General features: G+C 29.9%; 1 protein-coding gene across 8 annotated transcripts in view; it reads right to left on the bottom strand.

The window, feature by feature from the left end:
• The window catches only part of LOC140451284 (angiomotin-like protein 1), an 880,806-nt gene that overhangs the window by 403,016 nt on the left and 463,206 nt on the right, over positions 1-14,584 (bottom strand). For all 8 annotated transcript variants that reach the window (XM_072545031.1, XM_072545028.1, XM_072545036.1 and 5 more), the window contains one exon: positions 2,307-2,635. In XM_072545031.1, coding sequence (XP_072401132.1) covers positions 2,307-2,635 — 329 coding nt within the window. The remainder of the gene's footprint in view (positions 1-2,306; positions 2,636-14,584) is intronic.

Genomic DNA, 14,584 nt, shown 5'->3' with positions numbered 1-14,584 from the left:
ATTTAGAAAAGGCGATTACTGGACCTGAGGGATGTGAGTTTCCTGTTCAGAGGTTCCGAAATAAAACAACAGAAAATCGCAAAATACCGTGGCGTAATATTTGACGATAGAATGGCATTCGGGCAACACATACAAGAAGTACGTCGGAAAGCAGAAGAGAGGACCTTAACCTTGCACAAGATCATCCCAAATACAGGAGGCCCATTATACGGGGCCCCAGTGTGGGATGAGGTTCTCAGTCCTCAATACAGACATGATTCTTTGAGCACAGAGGACACCCCGGATTAGGGTGTGCAATGCATACAGAACAGTATCAGCTATCGCACTACAGGTGAAAGCTGGGGCTGTGCCGGTGTACATCCTGGTCAGCGAAAGGGTCCGAATGCACCGGAGAGGTAACGGGGCCGCAGGTTCAGGGCCAGAAGAAAGAGAAAGAAGCTTAGAAATGTGGCAGGATCAGTGGTCGAGGGAAACAGGCAAGCCCGCCTGGACGAGGGCTCTCATTCTTGATATAACGAGGTGGTACAACTGCAAACACAGACACGTCAACTATTACTTCACGCAGTTTTTGACGGGCATGGGTCGTTCCGGTCGTTTATACACCGTATACAAAAGACCGCGGACGACCTGTGTACCAAGGATGGAGTAATGGATGACACGCACCACGTGATTTTTCTATGCCCTGTCTATCAGGTAGGGCGAACCTTATTACAGCACGGCATGGGGTCATCTCTAGACGAGCCCCACGAATTGATCAACAACGCAATGGAAAATAAAAAAAAATGTTTGACTTGATCATTAATTTTGTCACAAAAACCATGAAAAAAATGAAGAAGAGAGGAGACGACAACAGAGATAACTTATTTTATTGATTTTATTTATTTAGTTTACTGATTTTACTTACACAAGTGTTGTACGTTTAGTATTTTAAGACTTTTAAATTTAATAATTCTAAATAGATCTTGGACCCCAGTCCCCCACAAAGAGTGGGTTAGTTTAGTTGGTAGCCAGCTTAACGTAACGGACTGAATCCAACATACCTGGGAAACCTTCTCAGAGGTGTTTAGAAGATTCTCATCTCCGAATTTCATCTGAAATTTTTAACTACGCTTCGGACATCGGATAAAGATGAAATTATTTTAACTTTTTCCGATAAAACGGATGTTTTGTAACCTAATTGTATTCCAATAGTTCTGTACATTCTGTACATTCAATTTATTGAAACATGAATTTTAATCGAAGAAGATATGTTCGAAAAGTTAAGAAAACGCTATTGTCATGTCTACTTCTTTTAATTCGCAAAAAAACCAAAACGTATAATTCAGCAAAGAAAATATTGGGTTCGTGAAATATTTAAGCAAGGAAAGTCACAAGGGGCTTTTAATAATCTATTGCAGGAAATGAGGCTAAATGATGTTGATAAATATTGCAATTACCTTAGAATGCCTAAGTATACATTTCATAAGTTATTGAGTCTACATAATTTTTTTTACGTTATCCATAATAAACTGAATAATTGAAAGCAGGAGAAGGGGTTATTTCCAATGCGGAAATAATCCCTTCTGCTGTTTTACCACGCAAAAGTGGTAAAACAGCAATTACCAGGCAAACATCGAAACAATAAACAAAAAATTGACCATTGAGAGTTGATAGTTTATACGGATTTTCGTATCCGAAAATCGCAACCATGTGACTAGCTTCCAAATAGCAACTGCGAAAACAGACGATGTTCGTATGTCGGATGTCGGAAATAGGATACATGGAACTCCGCCTTTAAGCTGCAGCATTTGTAACAGAGGGCATTAAACAGTCAACCATATCCCACATGATTAGGTGTCATTAGATCGCAGGCGGCAAACACTTTTCGGAGACTATCAAGTGACTGCAAAAACATATGGTACCCATCCTTTAGACCTTTACAAGCTTATACAGGGTTTCAGAATCCTGGAATGGGTATCATGAATAACTGTAAGATATACATTAAGCCAACTGACTTATTTTACATTTTATATCTACTATATCTATACAATGTACTTTACTTATATTATTATTATAAATAAATATTATTATGTCATACGCAATCGCTTGGCACATGGTATCAGTTTATTACTCCATTAAATTGATAAAATTTGAAAATAAAATGTTAGGTTACTTGTAAATTATTTTTATCACATCACTAGAGGAATAATTGGATGATTGGACAATCAATTATTATTTTTTTAAAAGATGCAATCGCTTTAACTTAAGTTAACGTCACATGGGACTACCTGATTACTTTGAGGTTAATCAGCTAGAAAGTTACTTACTTTGGTATACTGGCAGCATCGATTGCGGCCTGCCTTAAAGTGCTCTCCTCTAAGAACCGTTGCTCCCACTTTGAACACTCTCCTTCTAATGTCATTATTCTTTCGTCTTTTTCCCTTAACATCCTCTTTAACTCCGAAGCTGATTCACTGCCTGAACCACTTGGAGAATCCCATCCACCTTGAGTTACTTTGGCGTGCTGCAGTTCGCGCTCAAGTTGCAAACGAAGCTTCTTTTCTGTTTGTTCTCGTCGTTCACTCGCCATTTGCATTGATGACAACGCCCTCTGAAGTTGGGAAACTCGTTCTACATATACTTGTTTTTTACGACACTAAAAAATTTTAAAAATTAGTACATTAGGTTTATCTCTTTTTGGTATATCTGATACATGTATCAGATATACCAAAGTCGTTTTTTACTTGACGAGCCGGGTTACATACCTCATATAGGTATACGCAAAAATGCTCCCGCAAGTACCCTATGTTTAGCTTAGAATGGAGTAGAAAATAAAAACAACTATGTAGGCCAGAAACAATTATATTTATTTATTTACGAGACGTCCCCATGTTCAAAAATACAATAGGATATACAATACAATAATGCAAACAAAACCAATAAACTAAAAAGTATATGAATGAAGAATCCTAATAAAAAAATGAATACTTATAATAATATATATTGTGATGATGTATTGTTTGTGAATGATTTTTTAATGAGCAATGAGTGTTTTTTAATAATATATATATATATATATATATATATATATATATATATATATATATATATATATATATATATATATATATATATATATATATAACTGTTTTGGATGGGTTGGAGTCAATAAAAGGGCTATTGGTTAACTATTTTTTTAATTCTCGAGCTTTCAATTGTGTTTACAATTATTATCACGAGCTAAAAAAGACAAAATACTTACAAGGTTGAACTAAAAAGAAAAAACAATTTTTGTTAACTTACCAAATAAAAATTAGTTTGGTAAGTAAAAATGCATAACGAGGAGGAAAAGGTGCACGAAGAAGAAGCAGATGAAGTAGATATCGAAATTTTAAAAGAACCAACATTTGAGGAATTAGATGAAGTAATACAGAGAAGCATAAATGGAAAAGCCCCTGGTAAAGATGACATTAATATGGAACTAATAAAATACGGGGGAAGGGAACTAAGAGGAAAAATACTGGCACTATTGAAAAACATATGGAAAGAAGAGAAAATGCCAGGGGACTGGGAGGTAGGGCAGATCATAACAGTACATAAAAAGGGAGACCAAGAAATCTGTGAAAATTATAGAGGAATAACGTTACTAAATACAACATATAAAATATTGACATCAATAATAAAAAAGAGGTTATCAAAGATCACAAAGAAGACAGTAGGACAGTACCAATGTGGATTCACAGAAGGAAGATCTACAATAGATGCAATACACACAATAAAACAAATAATGGAAAAAGCAAACGAGTATAAATTAGAATTGGAAATGATATTCATAGACTTCAAAGAGGCATTTGATTCAATTAAAAGGAACGGATTAATGATAGCACTTAAAAAATTAAAAATTCCACATAAACTCAGAAAACTAATAGAAATGACAATGAGAACTACAAAAATAAGCATAAAGACACAAAGAGGAGAGACAGAGGAATTCATTATAAATAAAGGGATGAAACAAGGAGATGCCTTATCAACAACGCTATTTGATCTAGCATTAGAATATGTACTACGAAATATAAATAAAGGAAATCTCAGAACAAGAGGTGGTCAAATAATTGCATATGCAGACGATATTGCTATTATTGCAAAGAATAGAAAAATAATGAAAGAAATGCTAGAAGAAATAAGAGATAAAGGGGAGGTAATGGGGCTAAGATTAAATCAAGAAAAGACAAAAATATTAAGATTAGGGAAAAAACCAATGAAAGAAAAAATCAAAATAGGAAGTTCTGAGTTTGAAGAAGTAGAATACTTCAAATACCTAGGAGTTACAATAAGTAAATCCGGAGAAAGGAAATCCGAAATAAAAGAAAAAATATTAGCAGCGAATAAAGCTTATTTTGCAAACAAAACATTACTTAAAAGCAAAACACTGACTAAAAAAAGTAAGATGAGCATTTATAACACCATAATTAGGCCAATATTATTATATGCAGGAGAAACAATGACGATGGTTAAAAAAGATGAAGAAGACTTAAGAATAGCAGAGAGAAAGATTATGAGAACCATACTAGGACCAATCAGAACAGAGCAAAATGAATATAGAAGCAGAACAAATGCAGAAATTAAGGAAGAACTTAAGGAAGACATCGTAACTAAAATAAAGCAATGCAGAGTTAGATGGTTAGGTCACATTTGGCGAGCAGGCGATGAGGCAGTGACATACGCAATGATAGAATGGAATCCAGGAGGAAAAAAGAGAAGAGGAAGACCGAGATCAAAATGGCTGCAAGAAGTTGAAGAAGACCTCCAAAGGGCAGGAGTCAGAGAATGGAGAGGAAGAACTAGAGACAGGAAAAAATGGAGAGATATTGTCAAGAAGATAAGATAAACAAAAAAGACTGATCCACTTAAGAAATCGGATCTAGAAAGCATTTGCGGTTTAACCCCACACTGGGGTGTATAGCCATTATATAACGGGTGTTTTTTTTAGAGGTATAGAACTTTAAAGTGGAATAAAACAAAGATTATTTTTTATATGAACAGGAAATTAACTTTATTTGAAAGATAATTTTTTGACATTATCTTTTAAATATGATATCTGGCATATGACCACCAAGGCTGGCTCTGACGTAGTCTAATCTGGAGGTCCAATTTTCGACAACTTTTTCCACTATTTGTGGCCGTATATCGGCAATAACGCGGCGAATGTTGTTCTCCAGTTCGTCAATCGTTTCAGGCTTATTGGCATAGACTAGCGACTTCACATAACCCCACAGAAAATAGTCTAACGGTGTTAAATCGCACGACCTTGGAGGCCAATTCACGGGTCCTAAACGCGAGATTATGCGGTTACCAAACGTTTCCCTCAATAAATCCATTGTGGCACGAGCTGTGTGACATGTTGCGCCGTCTTGCTGAAACCACAGCTCCTGCATATTATGGTTGTTCAATTCAGGAATAAAAAAGTCAGTAATCATGGCTCTATAGCGGTCACCATTGACTGTTACGTTCTGACCAGCATTGTTTTTAAAGAAGTACGGACCAATGATTCCACCAGCCCACAAAGCACACCAAACAGTCAATTTTTCTGGATATAGTGGTTTCTCAACATACAGTTGAGGATTATCTTCACTCCAAATACGGCAGTTTTGTTTGTTAACGTAGCCATTTAACCAAAAGTGAGCTTCGTCGCTAAACAAAATTCGCTTATGAAAGTCGGGATCAACGGCAATTTCGTTTTGGGCCCATTCACCGAATCTACGCCTTGCTAGGTGATCGTGTGGCTTCAATTCCTGCACGAGTAAATTTTGTAAGCACGCAAACCAAGATCTTTTCGCAAAATTTTCCATAAAGTGGATGGACACATATCCAACTGCTGTGCACGATGGCGTATAGACTGATTCGGGTCTTCCTCTATACTACGCTCAACAGCAGCAACAACATCTTCTGTACGCACTGTACGACGTCTCTGTGGATGCGTATTATCATTAAGAGTGAACGTGGTGCGAAAACGTTCCACAGTTGATCGAATTAATTGCTCTGATGGGCGATTATGTATACCATAAAATGGACGTAGTGCGCGATACGTATTCCAAACAGAACTATGATTTTCAAAATAAATTTGCACAATTTGAAAGCGTTGTTCAGGCGTCAGTCTATTCATATTGAAATGTCAAACTAAAGTAAATAATAATCACCTGACAGCTGTCAAAATGGCCGCCCCTTAAAAACGTGTTGCCAACTTCTATTTCTATACCTCTAAAAAAACACCCTTTATATATAAGTAAAAATTACTGCTTACATCTTCAAAATATTTAATACAAAAATGTTTTAATCTAATAAATGTTTCTCCGAAAATTTTTATAATTTTGAAAACATTTTTTTAATATAAAAATAATTGAATTTATAAATAGGTTCAAATAGCACCCAATTACAAATAGCCTCAATGTCATAAATGCCAACATAAAATTTTTATTTTTGACAATTATATTGCCAAAAGTAAAATTTCGTTTAAACATTCTTTTTTGTTTAGTAACAAAAAGAAGAAGATTTATTCACCGTTGACAGATGTCTGAAAGAAATGTGACAGATATATGGAGAATTAAATATGACATTTTACAAGTTTTATATATAAATCATAAAGAAAGAATATAATTATAAATTTTGCTTAAATTTTGAATTTCTGATCTTTTGTTTAAACTTCTATCATTTTTGCTAATACAAACCATTTCCAAAAAAGTCCTTTTAAATTTATTACTTTCACTACATAAAATTTTAATGTTATCAAAATCCATAATATGGTCTTTATCGATTACATGTTCTGCCAAAGCACAAGATGGTTTTTTAATTCTGCAATCACTTTTGTGAGAAATAATGCGATTTGAAAGATTTCTTCCGGTCTCGCCAACATATTCAGCCTCACACTGAGTACAATTAATGCTGTATACTAAATTCGTTTTTTCAAATTTGTCTATAGGATATTTAGTTTTAGAATATTAAGATGAAATAGTTTTGATGTTCTTTGTTGCTATTTTTATATTGTCAATAACCTTTAGTGTTTGTATTAATTTAGGTGTTAATGATGGTATAAAAGGTAGTGAATGATAATAGATGTTCTGATTGTTAGATACAATGTTTTGAAATTGAGCAAAAAATGGTGTTAAATTATTTATATTACCAATATTAGAAAAAAGCATCCTATGTAGCATATCTGGAGGATAAGAGTTTTCAATTAGAATATTTTTTAATAATTGAAGATCTTCTTGTAGATAATCTGGATGAGAAAGTTTTAAAACACGTTCTTTTAATCCTGTTATAAGGTTCATTTTTATCTTATTTGGATGGTGAGAGTAATAGCTTATAAATCTATTACTACATATGGGTTTTCTGAACCATCTGGTTTTCAACATATTGTCTGTATTTCTTACAATTCTCATGTCAAGGAATGGTAGAGAATTATCTACCTCTTCCTCAACTGTAAATTGTATATGTTGATTATGACTGTTGAAAATGTTGACTGTTTCATGAATTTTGTGTTTAGGAAGTGCCAAAACTAAATCATCTACATATCTCTTAATAAAAGGAATGAAAAAAGTGCAATTACTGATACAATCACTGATAACATCATCCATGACATAGCTACTTAGAATGGGTGAAAGACTAGATCCCATAGGACTACCAAAAATTTGTTTATAAAATACACCATTAAAAATAAAAATATTAGAATCTATGTTACATCAAAACTAACTAAAACATAATTTTGTGGTAATTGGAAATTATTAATGAAAGAACTAAAATCAAATGAATCTTTAATGTAAAAATTGTTGTTTAAATTATAAGCATTAGTTAAGATGTCAGTGAGGAGCTGTTTATCAGATTCTTTATCAGAATGTTTAAACGAAATTTTACTTTTGGCAATATAATTGTCAAAAATAAAAATTTTATGTTGGCATTTATGACATTGAGGCTATTTGTAATTGGTTGCTATTTGAACTTATTTATAAATTCAATTATTTTTATATTAAAAAAATGTTTTCAAAATTATAAAAATTTTCGGAGAAACATTTATTAGATTAAAACATTTTTGTATTAAATATTTTGAAGATGTAAGCAGTAATTTTTACTTACCAAACTAATTTTTATTTGGTAAGTTAACAAAAATTGTTTTTTCTTTTTAGTTCAACCTTGTAAGTATTTTGTCTTTTTTAGCTCTTGATAATAATTGTAAACACAATTGAAAGCTCGAGAATTAAAAAAATAGTTAACCAATAGCCCTTTTATTGACTCCAACCCATCCAAAACAGTTATATATTTGTTCCAAATGAGTCACAAGTACTTCTTTTTTCTTATATATATATATATATATATATATATATATATATATATATATATATATATATATATATATATGTATATATATATATATATATATATATATATATATATATATTCCATCTTATTGATTGTAACGAACGTGCTCAAAGATATTTTAAATTTTAACATGCATTTTATTAAATGTACAGTGTCATCAACAATAATGTTATTTTAGTATTAATTTTATTTATGTGTATAATCTTTCAATTTCTGTAAGTATTGTAAATCTAAGTGTACGTCAGTGTTTTGAAATGTTTGTTTTTTACAGTTACTCCCGATGAAGCCATCAAATAAATGGCGAAATATTGAGATTTAGAAAAAAACAAAGATTTTTTATTTAATAGACCACATACCCGATATTTCTAACATATTTATAAATTGTTTTTTGGTCGAAATAATCACGTTAAATATATATATATATATATATATATATATATATATATATATATATATATATATATATATATATATATATATATATGGTTTTTATCGCGGTTCTCAAAGAATTAGTTTGTAAGCACTTTTTGAAATTATCTTTATTATATCTATTATGAAACACACATATATATTTAACATAGCCAATGTAAATTTAAACTAAACTATCTTTAAATTGAAATTCTTAAGAAACTAATTAAATTATATAGACAATGTAAATTTTAAACAAACTATCTTTAAAATTGAAATTGTTATGACATTAACTAAATTATATTAACAAAATTTTGTACCTTTCTGTCACTGAATGCCTAAATGAAAATGTTCTCCACTATATAGATTTTAATCACCACTCAATGTTTTCGTTCTCAGCCTCGGTTATTCTTGTTTTTGTGAAATTCCTTTTTCCAATTATCAGCTTCCACCAATTTAAAATATTTTTCTTCTTAATAGCATTTATATTTATTCTTCTTTTTAATATACCAATATCCAATCACCAAATATATTATATAATTTTAATTTTCAATTAATACTTTCTTCCATTATCCAATCACCATTTATACATAACATAATTTTTAATCTTCAATAATATTCTTCTAATATACTTTCCAATACTATCAAATTTTAATACTAAATCACTGATTATTGCATACTTTATACTTTCTTCCTTCCTAATCACTAATTGTAACTAACTGTGTCTGTCTTCTTAATAACTAATTGTCTGACTGCATACTGACTGACTGACTCCTACTGAACTCCTTGAATCCAAATCACCGAGTATTTATACCTTTTCATTGTTCCAGAATCATCTGGCAAGAAATCATATTCGAATTGTTCTATTTAGTAAATATCTGAATTTTCTGGAATAGTCTATCTCGCAAACAGGGTTAACTCTCGTGTTCTAGAGAATTCTTTTCTTTTCTATCGAGAATTTTATTGACATTTAGGCTTTTCAGATCAGAATATAAACTTATATGTAATTTAAACAACCTAAATTAATAAACTACACTATTTCAAATCCGTAACTATATGTAAACTAAACATTTCAGATTAACAAATAACCCCACTTTATATTCGTAATTATTATTTAAATGTCTGTCACTTTCAGAGTATGTATATCTAGTTGCCTATGCACATGGCTCACTTAAATATATTTACAATATTATAATTATTAAAAAAAAACTTTTTACACTGATTATATGCTAATTTCTTAAAAATGCCCTCACATAAATAATTTTTATAATATTCCCTAGTATATAACTTATTAAAATAACCAAATACTTTTTATATATATTATCTAGTATATAACTTATAAATTAATTTTTTAAACACTATTTTTCTTTCTGCTATATTCATATCATTTCAATACCCCAAAATTAATTTTAAAATAAATAATTTACTTATTATTTTTTTAAATATTAATTTTCTTATCCACATACCTTAGTAAATATAATAAATTAACTAATTTAATTTCTTATTTTTATTTTTTTTTAATTGTTCTATGAAATACATCCCTGTTGTCTGTCTATGTCAAACTGTCATGTCAAATGGAAGTTTGTGTGTTGTGTGTTTACATTTTACAATGAATAAAGATAATCTAAGTGTCTATATTGTGATATGTTTATTTATAGACAAAATCTAGGAATTATTTCCATTCAAAAGGCTTTCATCCATATGAATTGGTAAGTTTTACACTTTATCATATTATCTTTAGAAAAACAATTATAGAATCAATTTTGTATCTAACCCCAAATTATGATTTTTAGGCACAAACAATAGGGAACTTGCATAAAATTTTAAATTCGAAAAAAATGCCTTAAATCATAACAAAACATAATTTAAAATATATATCAAACAAAAAAAAGTTGTTTTTGTCTTTAGTTTGGCCCCTAAAAACGATTAAAATCGAGAGATAATTCAAATTATAGCAGCCAGTCCAAAACGCGTCCTCATTGGTCGTGACGTCATATAGTCAGAATGTTCAAACATTGGCGCTATTAATTCATTACGTTTGACATTCGTTTACTTGTTATAGTAATTTTATGGTGTATTTCAGTTTTATAAATCTTTAGATAGTTGCTGTGAACTATATATTTAATAATATTTGAGTGTTTTTGTTCAGATATATTTTTTAAAATGACCGAAGAGGGTTTTTCCAAAGGCCAGTCTGATAACTTGCCCATTGTAAATATGTTTATGGTAGCCACATATTTTCAAAACGGCGAAAATTTTTCCCTGGGAGAAGTTCGGGGAGTTAAAGCAGATAAGTAAGTACATATACTCCTATTACATTAATTTTATTGTGATTATTATTCTCATAATAAGTATTTAATGATAAAACTTAGTACTTTATATTAAGTAGTGTCAATATTATATGTTTATGCTATTGTACTGAAATTTAATCAAATTAACTTATTCATCGTTTGCATTTAGATCTGGCAGAGAATCATATGGAGATGCAGCTGTAGGATGGGTTCAAGTAAAAAGAAATAACATGATCTGTACTGTAAGGGCAAAAATAACACCTGAACATAATGTTAAGAAAAAACAGTATGCTGTAAGTTGTGAAATTAATGAAGAAACCGAGGAAGTACTTGATCTAAAGTGTTATGATTGTGCTGCTTCATTAGGTAAGTAGGTATTTTTATAAACAGATATGTATTTTTAATATTTTGAATTAAGAGCATTCTTGAAACATAAAAAATTCTGATCTGAGACAAACATCAGCTGAGCTAAATTTTATACTGCATTTTGCAGTAAATATGAAGGAATAAACACTCTTTCATGGAAATTTATTTTAGCCCATTTTAATTCTGATAGGTAGTATCTAAATATACAGCCTTTATAATAATTTTGTTCTTGGTTTTTAAAATAAATATCACAATAATCTTGAAATGACATTTTAGTTAATATATATATATATATATATATATATATATATATATATATATATATATATATATTATATATATATATATATATATATATATATATATATTATATATATATATATATATATATATATATATATATATATATATATATATATATATATTTTACTTACATTCGATAGTAGTTTTGCTTCTCTAAAAATATAAGGAAAATTTCTAAATTTCAAAACGTATGTTATAGGTCATCAAATAGCTTTTCTGATGTGGTTGCACAGAAGAAGTGAAGAACCGTCAAAAACAGAAGTGACTTGCTATTGGGCCAAAAGTAAACTATCAAAAGTTGGTACAAGTATAAAATATTTAACACTTAAAGACTTTGGGGCCCCAGAGGAGTTAAGCTCAGATGAAGATAGTAACCAGTTCCTTCAAGAAGTAATAGACATGGACATTAAAAACCAGTCTGAGAGCCAGTTATTGCAACATTTTAAAGATGATAATATAAAAAAAATAGGGATATTCCAGCTGCTGTTAAAATTTATTTCTACAGAACAGACCACATATAGTGAGTTTGTTGAATTTTGTTCAAATAGTATGAGTGAGCACATATGCTCAGAAGCTGCCATCAAAACTAGCATACAATCCGATAGCAGTTTATGGTTCGAGTTACGATATGGCAGAATAACGGCATCAAAACTTTATGATGCAGCTCACTGTAAAAAATGCGATGGGGCATTTGTTGAACAAATACTTGGGGTCTCAAAATTTAAAGCAACTTCTGCAATGAATAGGGGTAAACAGTTGGAAGAAAGTATGATAAAATGTGTGCAAAAAGTATTTCAAATAAAATTAAACCGTATTGGCTTACAGTTAAACCCCAAATTTCCAATTTTTGGCGCTTTACCTGATGCCATATGTGAGGAATATATTGTGGAAATAAAATGTCCTCAGACTAATAAAACTGTAGCTAATTATTTAACAAAGGACAATAAAATAACTGCTAAATATAATGCACAAGTTCAACTTCAAATGTTTATGTTTGCTAAAAAAAAGTGTTTATTTTGTGTTGCTGATCCAGAATTTGAAAATAATTCTAATTTCAATTATACATGGGTGGACTATGATGAAAATCATTTGGAGAGTTTGATGACAGCTGCTGAAAGTTTTTGGACGCATAATATTTTTCCCCGTTTATTAAAATCTGTAGATAAAAAATAAGAAGCAGAGGCTGACCGCAAATTAGGTGGTTAGATGGAGTTGAGACCGATTTAGGGATATTAGAGATCAGTAGATGGCAACACGTCACCAGAAACCGAACAGAACGGCAATGACTCTTAGAGCAAGCAATCCACAGAGGATCGTCGAGCCAAAGATGATGGGGAGATAGAAAATAAAATTATTATTTCTATCCTTGGGCAACAGTTTGTCCTTCAATCAGTTATAGCTGTAATATTTGAATTTAATTAACAACCATATCAGCAATTCAGAGAAAAATCACAAATTAACAGTTGGTCGTTGTGTCACTTCTTTACTTTTTCCATCAGTATTTCTTTGTACACTTTTTTCTGAATAATCTTATTCGCTACATTTACCAACATCTGTAAGGTAACTTTGCCGTACTGACTAGGAGACAGAAACACATGTCTACAGCTGCATTTGTTTTATGGGCTGAATCCAATATTTGTTCAATGTATTTATTGTTATATACTATTTTTTGTTGATTATACTGTACTCTTTATATAATAAAAATAATTATAAGGCTTGGTAATGTATTGTAATCTTTATTGTATGAGTATTAGGGAAAACATATTACAGGTTCAGTTTGAAAAATCTTTATTAAAGGTTTTGTTTAATTATCTACATTATTTCTAAAACATAAGTCAACATCACTGTAAATTATAACAAAACAGCAAAAAAAGAGTGTGACACTCGACTGAAGTGAATACTTCTTATAGCGTGTTATTACTATAATGTAGGTTAATGAAATTTTATATCCGCTTATTATTGATTTTTTAATGTGTTATAATAACAATACACATTTAAGTTCTTTATAATTTAAAAAATCTTAAGTTCTTTAAAATCTAAAAAAGTTTATATAATTTTATTATATAAGTATATCTTGTACAAATACTTTAAAATCAAAATTAGCCAAATCTTTCAAGTTATTCAAGAGTTAATAGAAAATATATATTATATAAAATTATAAGTATACATGTATGTATATTATGTATATTACAGTATACTGCAAGATTAACAAGTCTTGATTTTTCGAGTCACGCTAAAGAGAATTTTAGACCCATGCAAAACATCATACAGAGCGATAAAAAATATTCACTTCAAAATGTTTAAATTGTAAACGGTTTTGATTTCTATATTAATATTTATTACAAAATACAATATTAGTTTTTTTCGAAAATATACAGTACCTAATACATGTGACTACAAAAAATAATATAGGATGTCCTAATAAAATATGACATGTTGCATATAAAGAAATAAAGTCAAAAATACGATATGAAGTTTAAGTTTAATAAACTGTTTTTATTTTTTTTTTAATATTTCTTGCTATTTTTAAAGAGATGTTATCCTGAAATTAGACTGACCTACAAATTAACTAAGCAGTTAATATGGAGTCACAATATTTGTCCTCATATAGGTACTTATGAGGACTTATATTGAACTCAAGTAGAAAATAAATTGTTTGTTATTTATTATGTATCTATTGTATACATTTTAAATAGTAATGTAAACTGCATTGTATATAAAGGAAAAAATATAGGTTTATTATATGTATAGGTTTATTTACATTATAACATAAATCAAAATCAGTGTAAATCATTACAAACAATAAAAAATGTAAGTCAAATATTTATTGGAAAATACAATTTAAGTAGTTAGTTTTCTAAAATTTA

This window comes from Diabrotica undecimpunctata, chromosome 1 (genome assembly GCF_040954645.1).
Source record: "Diabrotica undecimpunctata isolate CICGRU chromosome 1, icDiaUnde3, whole genome shotgun sequence".
NCBI lineage: Eukaryota > Metazoa > Arthropoda > Insecta > Coleoptera > Chrysomelidae > Diabrotica > Diabrotica undecimpunctata.
This window is presented reverse-complemented; position numbering and strand designations above follow the sequence as displayed.